The 23,288-nt window shown below is 40.1% G+C and overlaps 1 protein-coding gene across 1 annotated transcript in view; it reads right to left on the bottom strand.

Annotated features, from left to right (window-relative positions):
• The window catches only part of lmnb2 (lamin B2), a 31,541-nt gene extending 16,460 nt beyond the window's left edge, over positions 1–15,081 (bottom strand). Inside the window, exons 1-6 of the mRNA XM_068016456.1 lie at positions 14,565–15,081; positions 5,783–5,939; positions 4,747–4,872; positions 3,708–3,878; positions 3,419–3,544; positions 1,585–1,805 (exon numbers count right to left, since the gene is read on the bottom strand). Of these exons, the coding sequence (XP_067872557.1) occupies positions 1,585–1,805; positions 3,419–3,544; positions 3,708–3,878; positions 4,747–4,872; positions 5,783–5,939; positions 14,565–14,914 (1,151 nt within the window). The 5' untranslated portion in view covers positions 14,915–15,081. The remainder of the gene's footprint in view (positions 1–1,584; positions 1,806–3,418; positions 3,545–3,707; positions 3,879–4,746; positions 4,873–5,782; positions 5,940–14,564) is intronic.
• Between the last annotated feature and the right edge of the window lie 8,207 nt (positions 15,082–23,288).

Below are 23,288 nucleotides of genomic sequence, written 5' to 3' on the forward strand. Positions count from 1 at the left end.
TCTCCCTAAAAGTCTTCCACAGCTTCTCTATCTTGCCTTTTAACTTATTTTCCCAGTCCACTTTAGCTAGCTCTGCCTTTACACCCTTGTAATTACCTTTATTTATTTAAGCTTAAGACACCAGTTTCAGACTCAAACTTCGCACCCTCAAAATGAATGTGAAATTCTAGCACGAGGTTCACTCTTGCCTAGAGGATCCTTTGCTATGGAGGTCCTTTATCAATCTCCTCTCATTATGCATTACCAGGTCTAAAATAACCTGCTCCCTGGTTGGTTCCAGAATGTATTGTTCTAAGAAACGGTCACGAATACACCACGAACTTATCCTTCATTGCCAATTTGATGTCCACTCAGCAAGATTAAAATCACCCATAATTATTGCAGTACTTTTCCTGGAAGCCACCATTATTTCTTGATTTGTATTCTGTTATACAGTGTAGCTCCTGTTAAGGGGCCTATAAAACTACTCCCACCAGTGACTTTTTTTTCTTTTGCTATTTCTTATCTCCACCCAAACTGATTCTACCTCTTGATCTTCTGAGCCAAGATCATTTCTCACTACTCTGATCTCTAACCAAGCTCCCCATCCTTCCAAAGTAGGAAATGTCCATGAATATCCAGTTCCCAGCCTTGGTCGCCTACAACCACGTCTCTAATGGCTAGATCATATACTGATATATTTCTATTAGTTCCATCAATTAATTTATCTGGTTACAAATGCTCATTCAGATAAAAGGGCCTTTAATTCTGTTTTACTACCATTTTTCCCTACTCTGACCCTATTTGCTGGTACACTCTCCCTTCCTGTCACATTCTGGTTATCATTACCCGCAATGCTACCCTGCATGATTGCCTTGTCCTTTCTTGCTACTTTAAATCCTCCTCGCCAACTATTTAGCTTAAGGCCCTCTCTCCAGCCCCAATTACACGATTCTCTTGTTCACCCTCCCCAAGTTTTACAGGCATGCTTCAAGTGGCCCAGACTCCCAGTTCTGGAATTGCTCCCTCTCGCCTCTCCATTGCCCTCAAGATTCTCCTTATGGTTCATCTGACAAAGTACTGTTCTGATCACTTCTTTGGCCAAGCCTTTTTTTCCTGCAATTATACCTGTGACTTAATTTTGCTATTTTTAAAATAAGTTGCAAAGGGGCAACAAAATACAAGTAGTTGCTGTTTAACAAAAAAAATGCTTCAGAGAGTCCCCCTACTGCTCAACAGGCAGACTACTGCGTGTCCAGACTTGGAGTGAGGTCCAGACTAAGCTCAGCTGATGCACTTCACAGTTAAATAGCCCATCAGGGCATACACATTAAATTCCAAATTATTTTAATGTAGATAAACTGAAGATTATGCAAAATATTCACACCTTTTACTCACTCTGGTTGACCTCATTTCAGATCAATCTTAACTACTTAGTTACTGATGGATAAATTGTATGATTTGCTTTACTATTCAAAATAAAACTATTAAAAAAGTTGTCTGTAACAAGAAAAATAAAACCTTACATCCAGAACCAGATTAGATTAAATGTGCAAAGACAACAGCACTTTCAGATGCATTATGAAGGCTTTCAGCTACAGGTACCTCTCTTCCTCGCCTTCCAGGAGTTTGCGGTAGGCTTGAATTTCCATGTCAAGAGCCAGTTTAACATCAAGGAGGTCCTCGTACTCCTGCAACTGCACCTCCATGTTATCTCTCAGTTCGGCCATTTCCCGGTCTCTTGCCTCAAGCATCTTACGATATTTATCACGATCATTTGCAAGCATCTCCTCCAACTCCCTAATGCGAGCCTCTGAAGCTGCAGACTACAAAGGTGGTTAAGGAGTTAACAAAACAATTAGGCCAGAATAATTTACATCATGACATAAAACATATGTAAAAATTCTCCTCTCAATATCCAACTTTTATACCAGTCAATATCTCCTAAAAACCAGCAGCTGTTTTGTGGGTTGTTGCTGGCACAGAATGACTACTGCAACTGTATTAGCTACAGGACTTCAAAAGAAACAATTCAAATCGGATTGGATTGTGCTTTGGAAGTGAACTATAGCGAGAGGAATTTGCCCATAAGGCAGCACAGTGCATACTGCACTGTGGAAATAAAGATGCAAAGTTTAAGCCTAGTTAGTATTCATTTGTTAAATTCAGATCATCAATTTTTAATATTCTTTCATGGAACGGGAGCATCACTGGCAAGGCCAGCATTTGTTGCCCTTCCCGAATTATCCTGGAGAAGGCGGTGAGCTGTCCTTGAACTGCAGTAGTCCATGTGGTGTAGGTACACCCACAGTGCTGTTAGGAAGAGTTCCAGATTTTTGAATAGTGACAATGAAGGAACAGCAATATACTGCCAAGTCAGGGTGATGTGTGGCTTGGAGAGGAACCTACAGGTGGTGGCGATCCCAACTCTGTTGCCCTTATTTGTCCAAGATGATAGAGGTCGTAGGTTTGGAGGTGGCTGTTGAAGCATTGGCGAGTTGCTGCAGTGCATCTTTTATATGGTACACACTACTGCCACTGTATGCTGGTGGTGGAGGGAGTGCCAATCAAGTGGGCTGCTTTGTCCTGGATGCTGGCAAGCTTGAATGTTGTTGGGGCAAGTGGAGAGTATTCCATCACACTCCTGACGTGCTTTGTAGATGGTGGATAGATGTTGCAAAGTCAGGAGTTATGTGCTGCAGAAAACCCAGCCTCTGACCTGCTCTTGTGGCCACAGTATTTATACACATGGTTCAGTTAAGTTTCTGGTCAATGGTAACCCCCCCCACCCCCCCCAGGATGTTGACGATTGAGGATTCACTGATTGTTATGCCATTGAATATCAAGGGGAGATCACAAGATTCTCCATTGTTGGCAATGGGCAGTCCTGGCACTTGAGTGGCACAAATGTAACTTACCATTTATAAACTCAAGCCTGAACGTTGTCCAGGTCTTGCTGCATGTGGACACAGACTGCTTCACTATCTGAGGAGACACAAATGGTACTGAACACCACGCAATCAGGAAACATCCCCACTTTATTTTTAAATTTGGACGTGGGATGTGGGCGTTGCTGGCTATGCCAGCATTTATTGTCCACCCCTAATTGCCTTCAAGGTGATGGCGAGCTGCCTTCTTGAACCATTACAGTCCTTGGGGTGTAGAACACCAACAGTGCATCACTGATCGACAGTAGACTAATAGGGCAATAATTGGCTGGATTAGATTTGTTCTACTTTTTTGTAGCCATGTGGTTGACAATGCTCTAAAGAGGCCAGTCAATTACTTCATGGCAACAGCCTAACACCTAAGGGATTAGCAATAAATGCATCCTTTCCAGCATTGCCTGATCCAAGAACATAAAATTCTATTCCTTTACCACATTACCCACCTAAAAAAAAAATCAAAAATATGCAACTACTAGTGGTTAAATGTTTACCTGCTTCTGCAGGGTTCCAAGTTGGTAGTTGAGACTCTCAATCCTAAGGTATGCCTCTTGCAGCTCCTCTCGTGCTGTGCCCACAGCTTTGTCATTTCTATCGGATGCCACCTTGGCATTTTCCAACTACAAAAAAGTTAACAGCATGCACGGTAAAAAAATCAAAGAAACAAGCAGAAATGACTTAGCATATTACCAAGTCTATTCAGGTAACCAAAAATATAACTATGATTGAAGAGGTTAAAACATTAGCTGCAGCGACAGAGTTCACTGGAACATGTTCCGTTACCTTGGCTTGGAAAGTTTGTTCCAAGTCATTCTTGTATTGTTTCACTTGCTCCTCATGCTGTTTTCGCAGGTCCTGCAGGGCCTCTGCCAGTTTGGATTCGTAGTCAACCCTTCGTGCAGAATCAACCTCGACTACACGACGTTCTTGTCTCTTCTTAGTCTCACGCACTTCCTATATTAAAAAAGGGTGCACGTATCAGGGTTTGCATTAGTTTTAGGTAGCTTGAAATGAAGGGCTATTAGGTTACAAGAGATCAAATGGTAATTTTGCTTTAAAAAAAAAATCACTATAAAATATGCACACTGTTAGTGTGAGCTTCACAGAGCAACAGTGGTAATTTGTATAAACCATGGATAGGTACTCAAATGATCAAAGTGATAATCCCTCGAGGCACAAATATTTGGTTGAATGAGTAAAAATTGAAGTTTCCAAATTTGCAACACAATATTAAAATGTCTAGTGCCCCGACAGTTCTAGTCAACAATTTTCATCGATTAAACTAAGATACAGAAATTCTTCCTGATGTAGAGAAAATTGCCCCTTACTCCAGAAAGGGATAATTAGTATTGTTACAACTTAAGGGCAGCACAGCGGCGTAGTGGTTAGCACCGCAGCCTCACAGCTCCAGGGACCCGGGTTCGATTACGGGTACTGCCTGTGTGGAGTTTGCAAGTTCTCCCTGTGTCTGCGTGGGTTTTCTCCGGGTGCTCCGGTTTCCTCCCACAAGCCAAAAGACTTGCAGGTTGATAGGTAAATTGGCCATTATAAATTGTCACTAGTGTAGGTAGGTGGTAGGGAAATATAGGGACAGGTGGGGATGTTTGGTAGGAATATGGGGTTAGTGTAGGATTAGTATAAATGGGTGGTTGATGTTCGGCACAGACTCAGTGGGCCGAAGGGCCTGTTTCAGTGCTGTATCTCTAATCTAATGTTACTGTAGAATATTTACAATCACACACCAATATTTCAAAAAGGATCTTATTTTTGAAAGTTGTAAGAAAGTCAGCATCTAAAAAAAGTTAGTTCCAAACAATCATACCTCGTCAAACACACTTTTCCTAAATGCCAGTTCCTCAGTTAAGCTTTGACATTGATTCTCCAGGTCGACTCGCATCAGTGTCTCCTCTTCCAACTGCTTTTTGGCAGCAGTCAGGGAACTTTCAGCCTAAAATTACAAAAGTTAACTTTTTTTCCCAATCTCAACAGTTGTTAGAGCCTCAAATCCACAACTCCCTCAAGTACTACACACAAGTCATTCCTAGTGTGATGTTCTACAACTCTGTTCCTGGGTTAGGAGCAAAAGAAATCCTCCAAAAATGTTAAATTCTACTGTCAGAGAACTCTTTCAATCACTATCATGGGAACCTTGCTGGAAAGTTGATGCAAAATCAGAACTGGATTGAGTTCAACTGTAATTTTCTTCACCATTAAGTAGTTCATCAACATTTAAGAATGGTCAAAAGCAAAATACTGCAAATGCTGGAAATCTGAAGCAGAAAACACTTGCAATACTCAGCAAGTCAGGCAGCACCTGTGGAGAGAAAACAGTTCTGATGAAAGTTCAGAGACCAGAAAGGTTAACTCTGCTCTTCTCTCCACAGATGCTGCCTGACCTGAGTATTTCCAACATGTTCTGTTTGGGTACTACAAATGGTCTCTTGGGCGAGGTACGAGAGACTGTTGCACTCTATTAACATGTCAATACTTTTGAGAGCAAAAGCTAGAGAGAAAATGAGAAACAATCCTTAGGCTCAATGCTAACTGTCTAATACACCCTCTACCAAACAGCTAAAAGATTACAAATCAATGTCAAGCATTAATAGAAGGACAAGTTAACAAATTAGAGGATAGAGGAAAAGCATAAGAAATAGCTGACAATCACTCCAGTCTTTCCTTGGCAGTACTGCACTCTTTCCAAATCATGATAAAGTTCAATGCTTTAAAAAAAAACTTAGAACATCTTTATCAATACTGCAACAGAAAAGTTTGCAGAATTCAGATACCCATCTCACTCCAAACAGAACAGCATCCCACTCCTGATAACTCAACTACTCCACTTCTTCACTGTGATTTACCTTAGCAAGCTGTGAACGCAGATCAGCCAGCTCCGCTTCCATACGACGATTTTCAGTAACAGCAGTGTTAAGTGCAGCTTCATTTTTATGATAGGTCAATTCAAAATCTTTCAACCGAGCCTGAGCAGATATCAGGTCATTATCTTTCTTTTTGTAACTGCAAATGCAAAACACCAAGTTTTAATAATGTTGTAATAGTAACCGAAGTGTTTCATTGCCTCAATACAGATAAGTCTCAATCACAAAGAATAGCCTCACATTCAAACCTTTAAAGAAAAAAAACAAATGTTTTAGTGAAGGGTCAAGGTCACATTCATAAAATACTGGATTTTAGCCAATTATAACCCAATAACTGTATTGGAGCAAGTTGCAAAGCAACATCATAACTGAGGTTTGCCAGAACCTTAATTTCTCATAGTAGCTCTCTTCTTTACCTTCAAATGGGTAAATGTGACACATTTCCAACCAGCAAGTACAATATGCTGTCTTTAAAGTATGCCAATTAGTTCCTTATACCCATATTTTTTAAATATTTTATTCTCTATAGAAAAGGAGAATAAATGCAATTTAAAAATATTTCCAATTACTCTAATTATCCACATTAGAAGTGAACTGATCGGTGCAGATAATGTTTTAGATTATGAAAGACGATCAACCGGTTATACTAGTTTCTGCCAATAGAGGTCACACAAGTAACATTCTGTGAAGGTACATCTTGCAATACATGCCCATCCAAAAAGGTAATACCACTTCCTTGATTACATACATTCCAGAAAAATTAGATTGAAAAACACCATGCCTGAAGTATCAGAAGCTATAATAAAATGCAGTTTTGTAAAAATATGCAAAAAGGTTTGCAGAAAGCATCTTTGTGCATATACTATGGGGACGACTAGACATCAGTAACAGCCACAAGTGCACTTGCCGGAGACCATGAATAGAACGGTTTCCTAATCAATCCTCTGGACAGAGGCTGACTCAGCAGAGTCTTTTTATTTTATTTTTTTTTAAACTTGCACCTCCTCCAGTACTTTTATTGTTCATGAATACAATTATTAAATTTATTCTTCTTTCATAGTGCCAGTTGTGATTGCAGCTCTATATGATCGAATATGGAGTGACTATTAACCATTAGCAGTTGATGTAATGTTTCTCATCTGAAAGCAGACATTAAAACTCTATGTGGTCATGGACAAAAAAAAAAGCTTTCCTCCCACATTGCCCATTCCTTTTGGCCATCTAGAGAACCATTCACCACAATAATCCGACTTTCAACAAAATGTCAAAGTTTTAACTATGCTCTCATTTTTCTTTGCTTAGTGCCCAATACAAGTTAAACTTGTAGCATACAAAATATGTGCCCAAACAGTTCGTCTCCAGCCCATGTGAGCAATGCATGGCTTGAATGCAAGATGGAGTACAGGAAGCCCTTTTATTGAATGCCTAGGCCTTCAAAGCTGTAAATGGAAGTGGCTGCAGAGAGTGAGGGCTATGGCCTACATCAATCTAACAAAATGGTTGAAAAGTGAAAGTTGGCTTCATGGAGGACCTGAATTAAGCAGTTGGTAATACGCAAGCCTGGAAAGTGGCACCAAGGCAGCTATACAACAAGCTGTTCTGTGTAGGTTCTAGTCAAATAACTGATGCAAAAAATAAAACTGTGGCAACAGCTACTAGGGAGGATCAATACAAAAGCACACGTTCATGTATCATGGGCTTGGCATCCACCATGAATGAGCTGCAGAAGCAAGCAGCTGCTGCTGACATTCTCTAGATGTTCCATGGGATATGCATGCCCATGGTGACAAAACACATTTTATGGGTAGTTGTGTTACTCATCATGCCATTCCCAAGAACTCCAGGTATCCAGTCCTCATGCCAGGGCTTGGGTGAGGGGGGGATTAAGCAGGGCCCCTTTCAGTCCAATGTAGCTCAAATAGGCAAGGTGACAAATCACCTTCTCCTGACATCCAATGGCATTACTATTGTCAAATCCCCACTAACAGAGGATCAACATTGAATGCAAACTTAACTAGACCAGCCAGATAAGTACTGCGGCTACAAGAGGTCAGTAGCAGCACCTCCCAAACCTGCAATCTCTACCACGTAGAAGGACATGAAAATAGAGGAGAACTTGAAGGTAATGCTAAGTCACACCATCCTGACTTGGAAATATCACCATTCCTCACTGGGACAAAATCCTGGCTATCTCTAACAGCACTATGGCTGTACCTGCAGTGTAGAGTGTAGTGCTTCAGGGTGGCTAAGCACCACCATCTCAAGGACAACTAAGGATGGTCAATAAACACTGGCCTTGCCAGCAAAACCCACATCTCAAAAAATGTCCAAAAAAACTCAGCAATAGTAGTTTCAACCAAGTTAACCCTCTTTGGTAATCATATACCTGAATCAAACAGGTCTGCAATACATCAATGCATGACTGCCCTGCCACCCCACCCTGGTTCACTAATGGAAGCTGGAGGGTATGGATCAATTGTTGGGATTCTTCCCACACTGGTTTCCAAGTAACTCTGCAAGCAATGTCACAACAATTAGGATGATCCTATCTCAACATACAGCAGAAATCTTACCACTGCTCTGAAACTGCATGTTTATGAGCAAGAATCAAACCTAACCCTTTTTCTTTTTCCTCTGATACAAAATTTCAGCAAGTCAGGCAGCAACAGCTGCAGTATTTTATCCCTTTTTAAAAACAAATTAGCAGAGTCTGATGCTAACTTTGAAAATTTTCCCTATGCGTCAAATGGAGGTGTTAATTTACTGCTCAAAGTTCATATTACTCACCTTTTGCTCATCTCAAGTTTTCCTACAGTACCCATATATCCCCCAATTACAGATACTTTGATTAAACTACCAATGGCCAAAATAACTGGCACAGTTACAAAAACAAGAAATGCTGGATTCACTCAGCAGGTCTGGCAGCATCTGTGGAAAGAGAAGCAGAGTTAACGTTTCGGGTCAGTGACCCTTCTTCGGAACAGTTCCGAAGAAGGGTCACTGACCCGAAACGTTAACTCTGCTTCTCTTTCCACAGATGCTGCCAGACCTGCTGAGTGAATCCAGCATTTCTTGTTTTTGGTTCAGATTTCCAGCATCTGCAGTATTTTGCTTTTATTTAACTGGCACAGTTATACTGTTAACTGAACACGAAATCATGGAATAGTAATTTAATTATGAATTACTGAACAATGTACTATGACGATTTCCATTCCACATGCAAACATCGTCTGATCGAGCTCATCCACAACATCCATCCCCAAAAAGTCTAGACTTCGAATTTTACACAAGTCAATATTTGACGCGATGGCCAAGCAGCCCCCTTCTGTGCTTTAACAATTCTGCGATTAGCCTCAATTTTTAAAATGGAACAGACAGACTTTCCTGGTAATTTAAAAACCAAGTCAACAACTACTGACAACAGCCATTGTCAGTAAATGTGTCCAAACAAGATAACAAAAAAAAAATATATAGTCCAAGTGAGTAGTAGATTAAATAAATTCGAAAAATGTTGGAAATACACCGATCAGTCAGCATCTGTAAAGAGAAAATGGCATTGATTTTTTCAGTTGCGCACCCTTGGTTCGAATAGGGTACAGATGCAAAACATCACTTGTCTTGTTAAACAGTTGCAGTGATCTGCGCGTTTCCAACATTGCCCGTCTTTATTTCATGTTCCCCTCTAAGGGAACAGTGTGCTTGGATTTCAGAAAACCCAAAGCAATCGGTAAGAGGTATAGCTATTATTGCACTTGAATTTTGCAACTGAATCGTGAACATGTTGGAAATTAAATAAATTATACACTAGACACCAATCTAAACAAAATAGGATTTGAATCACCCTGCAGCCGCCCTTCCCATTCAAACCGTCCAGTACCATCAGTGCGCTTGAACAGGACCCACCTTTGCCAGCAACGCAATTAACCGCAGGAAACCCAGCGCAGATGCTCATTGGCTAGTCACCAAAGCCCACAAAAAAAAACTCCGACACATGCTTAAACGTAAACGTGCTTCAAATTCCAAGTCAAGTTGAGTAGCTACAAAAACCCCACACTAGAATCAGTTGTAATCTGATTTTTTTTTTAAAGCTAGCCACAGCGAATATGCCTGCAAGTTAACGACTGAAAAGATACAAACTTCTTTAACAGTCCTCTCCATCCCGAAGAATATTCAAATAAGCCGGAAACACAAATATGAGCTCAGTTACATTGCGTTTCTTGTAATTGCGTGATCGCCTCAACATCAAAACCACAAACGCAAACTAGTCAAAGCTGCTGTTTTGTAGCAGGCTGAAGACATTAAAGTTGACCTATCTTATTCAAAAAGATAATGGATTTTATCCACACCAGGCTATTTTAGAATTGTAAATGAATGTTTTTCGAGTTGCTTTTTATCTACAATGGTTATTCTTGGTGCTTTATCTATTCAGCTCATCTATTGGAGTCTAATATAGACTGCCAACAATATATCTCAATATTAAAATGGGTCCATTAGTACAGATTTTCCACCCCATTCCCTCGAGGACATCGCGGTATCCAGAATCCGAGTAACTTCCTAATGAATTTAGCTCGCCAACTCATCGGTCTTAAAAACACAAATTTAGTTAGACTGTCCAAGTAAGTAAATTCGAATACGTTCCCCAAAATTCTCGCTTTATTTCCATTCATATTTATTGTTCTATCCAGCGCAGAAATATTGGGCGTGATCATCCGTAACTGAACGTTAGGTCTCGAGCACAAAGGATTAGGGCGTCGGTAATACAAGACCACTGCCAACGCAGCTCCTATGGGAAGTCTCGGGGCGGGGTGCGTGCAGGAGAAAGGAAAGCGTGTCAAATCAAGCGGCAGATTTATAGTAATGGTCCAGATGTGTGTTAGGAGAAAAAAAAAACTTAGTTTTGGTTGAATCTGAAAATCGAAGAATTATCGGATCTTTCTATGAAATACCATTCACATTTACTGTTCAAATATGAATCCCATCACCACTCGGTCAGAGAGAACAGATGTGCATCAATGTAACCTCAAAATGGCGATGTAATTTTCATAAGGTCTAATGTCAGATCCCATACAAAGCCCAAGCTCAACTTAGGGGGTCAGAGGGGGTTGGACAAGCTTGGTCTCCCCAAAATGTTATTCAGTGTATATTACGAATTAAAATCGCACTCATCTTCAACTGCAGTGGTTACATAATTTATTGTTTCTGGAACTTCCAATAGTGGAGCTACAGCAGTAACCCAATAATAGCACCTTGAGAGCATCAACTGCTGGATGCTGGCAACTCCGTTTCCTCGTAGAACAGAAGCAAGCCATTCAGCCTTCAAAAGCCTATTCAGCAATTCAATTAGATCATGGTTGATCCGTACCCCAATTCCATTTACCTGCCACTGTTCTACATTCCTTAACCCTTACCCAAAGTCTCGAAAATTTTACTCAGAACCCACATGACAAACTATCCAGGATGTTGATTATGGAAAACCAGATGCAGCAGCTTGTTCTTACCACTTCAATATCTTTTTTTAAATATAAAAAGCACTGAAAATGTAATATTTCTGCTTCTAACAGTAGCCAATTACACCCATAGATACAGAATATCAATCAAGCTTCTTCACTGATAACTACTGTACAAGCAACTAGAGTGCATATTGGCTGCTTGCATAGTCAAAACTTTACTTCTGCACAGCAGCAAGCTATACATCAGAATATTAAAAGATGCTGACTTGGTTCCGTAAGAGTGTGTTACTGTGCCATACCAAGGAGGACAGTCCCCATCTGTAGTCAATGAAAGCACTTCAGATTTGGTGCTTTTCAGTTTGAATGACAAATGTTTGTCTAGCAGCTCCCACATTTTCACATTTTGCAACTTTGCTATGAAGACAAGGGAGACACAGCAATGCAAGTGCAGGGAACTGGTAAACTCTACCATCCAAACTACAGAAGTGTTTAAAAAAATTCCAAAAATGAAACCAGGGTGACCATGATATCTCCACTTGGAAGTAAAAAGCAGCAGGTGCAGATTATGACCTGTGAACATACAGAATCACATTCAACTACGGTTTACACTTTTGCGGCATAGGTTTGCAACAACGTTGCAAGTTTGGTGGCTCTCTGCTTTCTCCCCACACCCCAAAAATCTATTACCCAGTATGTTTTGTAACCTTCCAGGTAGGCACATTGCCAATGGAAATGAAGCACACCCAAAAGCACGTATGCGGACTTTGAAAATGTTAACTCTATGTATATATTTTTGTCTGTAGGCTTCCCAACATTTTAGTGTCCAAGAGGTGCTCTACCTGAATGTTGAACAAGCTAAAAAGGTTCTTCTAGTTTTAACACCTGGCCACTGGCCTAGCCTCCTGGGAACGTGCTGGGCTAAAAACAAAATGCAGAATCTCAGGCAAGAAGATAGATTCTCAAAAAGCATAATGGAAGAATGGCATGCCTCTGACATTAATCACATGGTTCAAGTGTTCAGAAGCACTCTTATCAGAGGTGGGGGATTGGTTTTATGGGTAAGGAACCAGTTAGGGCCCATTTTGCACCTTCTCCAGCAGTGAGAATGGACTTCCAGATTTCAAAATTTACTGCTTAATCAGACACAAGTAGGTACAAAAACTTCCTTCTCTTGTGTCGTGAAACGCTTTCCAACTGACATCTACACATTTCAAATCAGGAACTCACTTTTGGACCTAAATCCTAGATGCTATAATATTGAGCTTCACCCTAGAATTACAGCAGAAACTAAAAGTGTGAGGTCTTTGAACAAATATGAACTGGAAAATTCCTCAATTATTAAAAACGTACTTTGTCAGCAAACTATCTTCAGACATAGCATGATTAATGTTATATATTCCAACCTCCACAATATACAGTGAAAGATTAATTCTCTTCCAATGTTATGCTGAAAAGGAAATTGGATAGGGAAAAAAATTACTCCGCAGAGCACTGATTTAACAAATTTTTGTTCAAAGAATGGACATTTCATGGAAGAACACTCCTGCACTGTAGTCCTAATTCCTACCTACAAATAAACAAAGTTGCACAAAAAGGATTTTCATTCACTTTAATTTGCTTTAAAAGATCAGCTGAACATGGGTTGAAGACAATTACCCCACAAAAACAGTTCCTGCAGTTTAAGAGCCCTTAGCTAGGAGAGAAAGGGAAATTCAAAAAGTTGAAATCCTCTACTCCCATATATTAGTCAGTCCCCAAAAAGAGAAATACTGATGACAATCAGATGGCTTCAAATCTACATTGCAGTTACTGTTGACAAGAAATATAAGCAGCTTCAAAGAAAAGGTTTGCAAGCACCAAATTACTATTTTGTTACTCAAGAGGGTTTTAGAAACTACAGTGAAGAAAAAAAAAGTTAGGGCAGACACCCTTGTGTCAACATTGCCTCAAATTTTTGGCATGCAAATAAAGTTCTAAATGACCCAAGTTCTTTAAATGCAACTTCTACAGTCAGGAGTGCATTAGGTTAAATGCTGACAATTGAAAAACAAAACCATTCATAAAATGTGACATAACATCTTAAATTCTTGCCAGAATGATGAAATTACACAAAACAAGACCTATATTCTCAGAATTTAGAAAAAAAGAGGTGTGATCTCATTTAAATTTATAAAATTCTTCGATAGCTTGACAGGGTAAATGCTGAGAGGCAGTGCCCACTGACTGGAACTATGGGTCATAAACTCAGGATGAGGGCCAGCCATTTACAATCATACCATAATGCAGCACAGAAGGCTGTTTGGCCAATCAAATCTGAGGCAGCTTTCAAAGAGCAATCCAGTTACTCCCATTTCCCCACAACCCTGCAATTTTTTTCTTCAGTGTTTATCCAATTCCCTGCTGAAAGCTAATATTGGATCGGTATCCATTCCATATTTTAACTACTTGTATAAAGAAAGCTTTTTTGCCAACTACCTTAAATCTGTGCCCCCTCAGTGACCCTTCAGCCACTCAAAAGAGTGAATAAAGAAAAACAATCTAAGCCCTTAAGGCAAACATGAGAACTTTCTTTACTCAGGATTGTGAACCATTGCTGTGGAAATTCAGTCACCAAGTATATTCAAGACTTACGATTGAGATTTCTGGGCACGGAGGGAATAATGGGATATGGGGATAGGGTGGGAATAATGAGCAGAGACAGAACACCAGCCATGACCTCATTTAATCAAGGAGCCATATGGCCTACTTGTGTTCTATTCTAAGTTATCAAATACACTGTATAGGACAATGAACACTTGTCAATCACTTTAAGAAATGACTATCCTTGGTCAATAGCAACTCAGGTTTGATCTTGAAAAGATAGGCATCTAACCATTCCCACAAACTTACATATTTAGTTGTAAAAAAGAAAACTTAGACCAAATACTGTTTTGCAAAATATACCAAGGTAACTGGCATAAAATAATTGACTATAGTACAAGTCAGGACTGGGGAAGAGGAAGAGACTTGTACACTAGTCGGGTTTACTTTCAGGGAATGAGATTTATAAATTGTAAACCAATAATGTTAACAGTTTTAAACAAAATAAGTGATATTCAAAAATTTTTAAATAACCAGTTACAAAGTTAATAGCAAGGAAAGTCCTAATATATAAGATATTACGCACCTCCCCCATAAAGCAGCTACAATGTGTAAACTGACAACTTAACCTCAATAAAGTATAAGGAAACAAGTGGAAAGATGCAGTTTTACGTCAACGTATCAGACAATTAGACAAATTCATGGTATGGTTGGTATTGCATAGACTACTTTACTTTTTGTTGAGTTCGTCCAGCTCCGCCTTGCTCTTTCCCAGTTCAATCTGCAGCTTCGCTTTTTCCCGAGCCGTCTCGTCCAGCAGCCTTCGAGTGTCCGCCAACTCCGTCTCGTATATGGCCTTGATGCCAGTCAACTCACGGGTCGTTACCTCTTCCTTCTCGGAGATCTTGAGCTGCAGAACGCTATTCTCGCACTCCAGGGAACGCACCTTGTCGATGTAGACGGCCAAGCGGTCATTGAGGTTCTTCAGGTCTTCTTTCTCTTGGATTCGTGTGATCCGAGTCGGGCTCAGCGGCGTTTGGGCCGCGCTAGCCCGGGTATGCTTCTGGGCCGGAGTAGTTGACATAGCTACAAACCTTTTCTTCCCCCCTTTACAAATGGCCTATAATTACCTGGTTTAATGATAACTTAGCTCCGTACCGATCAGCTAGAACACACGCTGCCAAACCCCTTTTATTCAATGAACTAGAAAATGGCGCCGCTATCATACGGCCCTCGACCTTATGGGGGGGGGGGGGGGAGTGGAATGCAACGCATGCCGGGAATTGTAGTCCTATTAATCCCGCCTTTCTGACTGTTTCGCAGGACATGAACAGCCAGCCTCCTCAGATCAGGACGCGTGTTGTTGCCCTGCTACATCAAATACCATCAATTTTCTCCGTCAGCTTAAATTTGTGTTTTGCGGCACGAGGGAAGGGTCCAGACAGACTACAGATCCCAGCGTGCCATGCGCGTGACTCAACACCTCGCCTGCTGCCCACCAAAAGCGCTGATTGGTCCGAGCGCCGGCGGTTACCCGTCAATCATGTCTAGGCACGCCCCCTGAGCAACAGGCGCCGCAACCGAAAGCGCGATTTTCAAATTTTGGCGCGCGCCTAGAAACCGCAACAGATTGAGGGAAGCGTCTAGGGATTCACAATCACTTCGAGCAGGAGGTGAAGTCATTATCAAATCAAGAAGCTAACCCATTATTTCGTAGGAAGGAAATTAAATATAAAAAATATCACTAGCGTGATATCTACTTGCTGCTGCTTTCCCTCCCCCACTCCACTCACTCTTTAAAAAGTAGACAGTGAAGATATCCCTTCGCCAAACCCTTTTTAAAAAATGCAGAAGATGAAATCCCAATTTTCCTTTCCTGGACACGGAGTAAACTACAATTTTATTTTCTGTTCATTCGCTCACGTTCAACTCCTAATTTGTAATCTGTCGCATTTATTTATTTTTTTATTATCTTGTGCTACATAGTCCACACCAAATGCAGACTATATATTTGTATTTGCTGGAAATGAAGACAAAGCATAATTTTAATCCTCTGCTGAAATTTCCTCCCTAGTGAATTGTTTACTTTTAATTTACCTGTTTAAGCTGTATTCTATATACTTTTTTAAAAAATGAACCGTATATTTCTGCAATCAAGATGAAAGGCGGTGGGAAATGATTACTGCACGATATACATTACACAAATTAAACCTCCCTCTTTGTCTTCAATACCCCCTCTATCCTTGATTTTCCTCTCCCATACATAATCCTTCTCTAATCCCTTTCCTCTTTCTTCATCCCAATGTTTCACTTCTTACCCTACCCACTCTACAAAGAAAACTGAAGTTAGCCCGTTTTCTCTGGTCTTTCTATATCGAGAGGTCCAGGGAGGAAGTAAAGCTACCCGACGTTTGTGGCACAGGGTATTATTCACAAAAACACCTCAATCTTCCTTTAGCCTTCTGCACAATAAGCCTCCAAATTAGTAGCAACTTTGGTCAGTCAAATAGCTTTACTGTAGATCAGGATATAGTTAAGGTTTAAACATTTAAATAATCAGAAAATATGCATTAAATTGAACCTCTAAAACACCTCCAACAATGCAGCACACTTGTACCACTGCTGCGCTGGAGGGAGCAAACACTTGGGAGTGTGGTGTAAAATCATGGAATTTTGATCAATATTCCATTGTAGCTTTGTCAGTGTTTGCTCCAAATCCTAAAGCGTTATACTTTAATCCCATTTCCCTGGCTTGATCCAGAGGTGGGAACTTTTTGCGACCGATTGGCACCGCAGGGTATAAAGTGTTTACACATGCCAGTAATTACATTCTAATTTGACTGGTAAAATTATTTTTTCTTTCTTTATTTTAAGCATATTAGTTTAATTAATACTTGTTTATTTATTATATTAGTGGTGTCCTAAAATAGATGTTAGTTCTGCTAGTTCTTGTTTGGTGGCACTGGGGCAACTGTCACCCTTAATGGACCAATTAAGCAGGCTCTGAGGTGAAAATGCAACATGCAAGCCACCCTAATTGCTGAGTAATATTAATCTAAAAAAAAGGCCTGCAGCTGTCGTCTTAAGAAAGTGACAGAACAGAAACCACATGTGCAACTGGTTACGTCTATGTGGAGAAAAAAAAACCTCTGATCAGTTCCTTATCGACCACTGAGGAACTTTGATTTTGAATAATCTCTGGCTTTTAAAATGAAATCCGTGTACAATTCAAATAGACAAGTATGTTTTTACTTCTTGAGATTTCTACCTCACAACTTTTGAGCATTTTTAAAATCTATAATTGTGCGTTTCTAAAGACTGACTGCTCTTGTGCAGCAATTTGGTGGGCTCAGTGTATCAGTCTACAGTCTCCACACTACGACATTGTCTCTTGGTTGAAGTACTTGGATCAATAAATGGTTGCAGTTTAAGTGTTAGTTGACAATAGCTTTAAAATGCACCCCCGACAAACGAACAAGAAATGTGGGTATCCCGATCGAGCAAACCCCGAACGTATTGATGAGCTGCAGTGCAGAATAGACTGTAATTGTACTAGAGAGGGTACAGAGGAGATTTACGAGGATGTTGCCAGGACTGGAAAATTGCACCTATGAGGAAAGATTGGACAGGCTGGGGTTGTTCTCCTTAGAACAGAGGAGGCTGAGGGGAGATTTGATTGAAATGTACAAAATGTTGAGGGGCCTGGATAGAGTGGAGGTGAAGGGTCTATTCACCCTAGCAAAGAGGTCAGTGACGAGGGGGCATAGATTTAAAGTGATTGGTAGAAAAATTAGAGGGGCAATGAGGAAAAACTTTTTCACCCAGTGGGTGATGGGGGTCTGGAACTCACTGCCTGAAAGCGTAGTGGAGATAGAGACCCTCAACGCATTCAAAAGGAGTCTGGATATGCACCTCAAGTGCCTTAAACTGCAGGGCTACGGACTAAATGTTGGAAGGTGGGATTAGAATGGGTGGATCGTTTTTCGGCCAGCACAGACGCGATGGGCCAAGTGGCGTCTTTCTGTGCCTTAAACTGTCTATGATTCTAATAGGGAATCTGGTGTAAACTTCAACTTTGGCATTTACCCGTCGTGTTATAGTAATGAGCGATCTGGTGGCGATGATGAGCCCAGCTAAAAGGGTTGGGGAACAAAAATGGGTGTATATCTGGTGGTCACAATTCAGTTACAGTTTTCTCCACACACAGATTGGCCACAGAATGGCATGGGAGAAGCTGTCCAAATATTCAGTTGTACTCAGTTGTATTCTGGGATGCAAATGCAATCAAAAAGTCTTGAAGGGAGGAATCAACAGCAGTAAAAGAGGGAAAATCGCCGCGTGGTCTGATTCAGTGCGATATTGACATATTTGAAAAGGGAGTATGACAGTGTAGAATAATATGAAATAGAAAAATGTACGTCTGTTGCTGTGGCACGACAATAGTATCATGTTGTCTGTAATCTTCTCTTGTGTTGATTTTGAGTTCAAACATGAACAGGCACTGGAGCGAGGTAGTTGAAGCTGAGTGATGCCCTGGAACGGCAAGGTTCGGCTTCTTTAGGTGGGGAGGAGTTGAAAAATTGAGAGGTAACGCAGTAAAAAAAAAATCAAAATTATATATCACTATATTTCCTTTTAAATTGCAGTGTAATTTATTTGCTCTGCCGCAACAAGACTCATTTATTTCAAAAAAATCCTGAATTTTTGGAAGTAGAATTCCAAAGCATATCTGCAAGTTTTTCCTAATGAGGGAATGTTTGTGAAATGGGTTCATCAATTTTCTCTTGGTTTATAAAGTGAATCTGTGGCCCTCTAGTGGGCAGAGCACAGGCTTTTTTGTCAATTGGCTGTGGTTTGGCATTGAATGTAGCTAATTAGATTTGTCAATTTCTATTTATGTAATAATGAACATCTTAAAATGAAAACTTGTGAACATACTGAATCCTTTATTTGTGGTTTCAACTTTTGGGGAAGCTTCACGTTGCAAAAAATACTGGTTTACATTTTTTACATTATTTTTATTTGATGTGGGTATAGTAAAATATTCTTTTCTCAAGCCTTGTTTCCTTCTCTTGTGAAGTTGCTGACGCTTGCTGAAGTATAGTTTAATGGTGTCACCAACCCTCTGGTATTTCCTCCAAGTATGTATTCTTCAGTTATTTGACTTGGGATGCATCCCAGTCTAGCTTAATTCTGTTTTCACTAATGCACATTTTCCAGCACAAGTCACTGAATAATGACCAGGAGCAGGACCCATTGGGTATTTTTAGTTGGCTAAGGCCAATTGTAACACCCTGACTGTTGGCCTAGTTCCGTGGTTCTCAAACTTTTTTGTCAGCAGTCCATTTTTAGGCAGAGCAAAAGACCCAGTGGACCACTTACTGGTCCTACCCCACCTGCTTTTGCTTGTCACCACAAAAAAACTCATCAGAATTAGAGGAAAGAATGGCGCTGCTTTTTATAAGACACCAATGAAGTGATGTCTAATTATAAGCTGGAGAACTTCAATCTCACGTAGGCCTTCACATTCAACCTGTTCCTCATTGTTTTCAGCCCCACAAGTGTTTAAAATCCAATCTTGCAGTTGTATGTTGCAACAGTAACATAAATCTTGCTTATCAAACTACGTTGTTGCTTGAGCTTATGATGCACCGGAGTCGGTCCGGTTGTGTGACTTCAAACGAGTGGTGAGGATGAGGGTTCTGACCTGTTCTCTTGTATGGCCTCGGCCGTGGCAATGCACATCAATGACTTGCATTTTGGACCAGCCCTCAGACCTACAATTCAATAGTGACTACACTTCAAGAAGTAGTTCATTGGTTCAGAAGCACGTTGGGATGTCCTAAAGTCATGAAAGGCTTTATATATATTCTGCTTGGCAGCTATTACTGACAGCATGGCTGAAAGTAGGAGCTTGAGTGCCAGAAAAATAGAGGTACAAACTCGCACCCTAACATTATTGGGCAGCACACCAACACTACATTTGAATTAATTTTGAGGCTGATCATCTTGGCAACAGAGATTGTAGTGGCTTTGAACAAAAAAAAATGGCTGTTAATAAGTAAGATCAGTAATTCTGATGGATACTAACCAGAAAATAGGAGTAAAATACTGTTTGTGAAACTATAACTATAGGATATAAACTTCCAGTTCCATCAAAAGTACCAAACTAGCTCCTATCGTTACTCTTTGAGCAAATAAAACAGTTGGTGTGTATCTGAACCATTCAGATTAGGAAGATCCCAGGTTTGATCCTCATTCATCAGTCATTTTGCTGATCTCAGTGTTATGACTGAGGTGGGAGGAGTCCACTTTTCCACAGGTAACAACATATGTTTAAACTTTTTCCCACTTACTGCTACAATCAATCATAGACTATTTTTATCCCAGAATAAAACACACCTACCAGGTTTCTTTAATAAACAACAAAATTATTCTAAAACAAGTTTATTCTAAAACAAGTCTTAACCAGTAATGAAGTAAAGCATAAACACACAGATTGAAATAATAATGTTCCCTTTTTACTTTAGCCCCTCACTCACACACACACATAGGCTGGTTAACCAGAAAAATAAAGGGATTTTTGTTTTTAGAGCTCTATTACAGACAAAAAAACACTTGGGCTGAATAATTGCTCATTCTTGAAGAAACAGCAGATGAGCTATGTTGTGGTCCCAAACTGGCATACAGTCTGGCTTTCAAGTACACATAGACGGGTCACTGGGATTGTTTAGAACATTTCTTTCCAGGCAGCGTTGAGAATTAATTTAGCAGGCTTTTCTTCAAAGACAGGAGATGAGATGAGTTGACACAGTGGACTTCTCAGGGTCTTTTAGAGAGGTGCTGGAAGACTGTACTGGGTTGTGGTTTTCTATCCTTCCTTGGGAATTCGCTTTTCTCCTTGGAAGTTCTCTCCCTTTTTATACAGTTCAACTCCAACTCAAAGCGCAATTGACAACAGGAGGTCAACCTTTTGACCTCCATCAATCTTGACCAGTCATTTCTTTATAAACAACTTCTCCAGGTGTCCAAAGTTCTCTATTGTTTATTGCGTTGGAAGTCAGGTGGTTCCCCGGAAAGGCTTGTTTTCCTCACAAGACCTCTCAGTGACCCTTTTAAAAAACATTTCCAGGGACTGTTTTTCAAAGTCAAGTGGCCTTTACATGACCCCCTTTGAAAACCCCAAAATTTAATATTTCTTCAATCTTTCAAAAATGAATCCTCAAAAAATATACTTAACAAAACACAGAGGCACTTTCATAACATCAATCAGGGCAGCAGTAGGAAGGAACCATAGTTGGTCTCAATGCCCCCGTGTAGAAAGAAGAAAACCATCCAGAGTTCCTCCTCCTAACTTCTGCTGGAAAGTCATGTGTTTGAATTTCAAGTGAGGACAAAATTGGTTTCAGCTGCAATGCCCTGGAAACACCTGTCCACATTGTTTTGGCTTACATGTGAATAACTAATTGAATGATGCACAGGAAGAGAGGAGAAACCAGTGCACAGAAGACTCAGAGAGACAAGTGTTATCAACGCTGGACTTTGTAACTTGATTCTGTTTTAAAAACTGTGATTTTTAAAAGTTTAAGATGGAGTCAGAGGAGTCAGATGACCTCACATCAACTCTGCTTAAAGACAAGACAGAAATCTTGGTTACCAGGAAAACAGAGAACACAGATTAAAGACTTTAAAAAAAAGAGAGACTGTGGGGGCATAACACCTGAAGATCAATGGGTTTCACCCTCCCAGACTTTCGGATCGTAAACAAGGAGTTAGTGATTCTGAGAATGCAAATGTGCATGGCAGCTGCTAACACCTGGAAACAATGGAAGGCGCAGGTGGCTCTGCTGAAACCAGGCTTCTGCACTTTGCTTATTGGAAAATGACAGTGAGCTATTGACTTTTGATTCCAGATAAATTTAATAGATTTTCGGAAGGCAGACAGGCTGTAAGAAAGGAAACCAGTGGTGGCAGCCTCAGAGCAGGCTGTAAGAAAGGAAGACAGCAAGCAGTGGCAGCCTCAAAGGCGAAAGAGGAAACACCTGCTCTCAGAAGACTGATACAGCAAAAGGCTGTGAAGATTTGAACTTGCTTTTTTTTTTAAAGTTGAGGTTTGTGGAGAAGGAAAAGACCAACAGGATCACCTTATTCATGGATGTCCAGATCGGAAGTGCTCGGAGAAGTGAGCGAAGAGGACATGGATTTTGAAAAGGTCTGGGAGATCTAACCCATTGCAACTGGGAGAAATTTGTGACTTTAACTGCAAAGATTTCACCATCAAAGAGGACTGTGTAATGTATAAGTATGGTGTGAGGTTTTCAAGTATTTTAATAAGTATAGAAAAAACCTTTCTTTGTAATTTGGGGCATCAGGTACTTACAAGTACTGTTTAGTTAATGGGGATTTCTTTTAGTTTACTTGTTATAACAAAAGTCTTAATGTGAAATCTTGTTGTGTAATTATTGAAAGTGGTCTGGGGGTATGTATCTCATTTTTAATGTTTTTAATATTCCTTGCCAAATCAAAACCAGGAATTAAATTGGATTCATCTGCAAACCTTCCTGTCACTCACTGTTCATGTAATCTAAATTTTTCTCTGTCCAGTGCAAATTTCCTGGCTCCTCTTTCTTTTTGTAACTCTCTTTTTCTTCCCTCTCCAGTTCAAGTTTTCTCATCTCAAGTTGTAATTGTCTGTCCCTTTCTCTTTCTTTTCCCCTTTCTTCTCTTTCCTTTCCTCTTTCTTTTTTTGCGTTCCAGTTGCCTAATGTGTAACTGAATTCTAACTAACTCAATCTAAGAGCTACCAGGAACAACACTTCAACAATTTCTTCCTTTTTAGTTTTTGATTTCAAGCTAACCCCCCACTTACTCTGTTACAGCTATTAACGCATCCACTGTTATCATTGAGAGTCAAATCTACTCTCTCTGTAAAGGCTTGAACATTGAAAGTAGACATGCTGACTCTCCCTTATGAGTATAGCAGAAGTATTTGTGAAATCTTGTTAGTTTAAATTCTAGCAAATTTCAATGTATCCATTTTACAGCCTTCGAATTCATAGCTTGGACTCAAACCCCCAATTTGTTATGATCTCAGCAAGATCGTTAAAATGAAAAAATACAAGATATGAACCCCCAGACCAATTTCAAGAATTACATGACAAGATTTCATGTTTTAAGACTTTTATTATAACAACTAAACTAAAAGAAATCCCCAATTAACTGAATAGTACTTTGTAAGTAGCTCATACCCCAAATTACAAAGAAAGGTATTTTCCTTACTTTTAAAATACTTGAAAACCTCACACCACCCTTATACGTTACACAGTCCTTTTTGATGGTGAAATGCCTTGCAGTTAAAAGTCCCAAACTCCTCCCAGGAGCAATGGGTTGGATGGCCCAGACATTTTCAAAAATCAATGCCCTCTTTGCTCTCTTCTCCGTGCACTTGCGATCTGGAC

This window comes from Heterodontus francisci, chromosome 36, assembly GCF_036365525.1.
Source record: "Heterodontus francisci isolate sHetFra1 chromosome 36, sHetFra1.hap1, whole genome shotgun sequence".
Lineage (NCBI taxonomy): Eukaryota > Metazoa > Chordata > Chondrichthyes > Heterodontiformes > Heterodontidae > Heterodontus > Heterodontus francisci.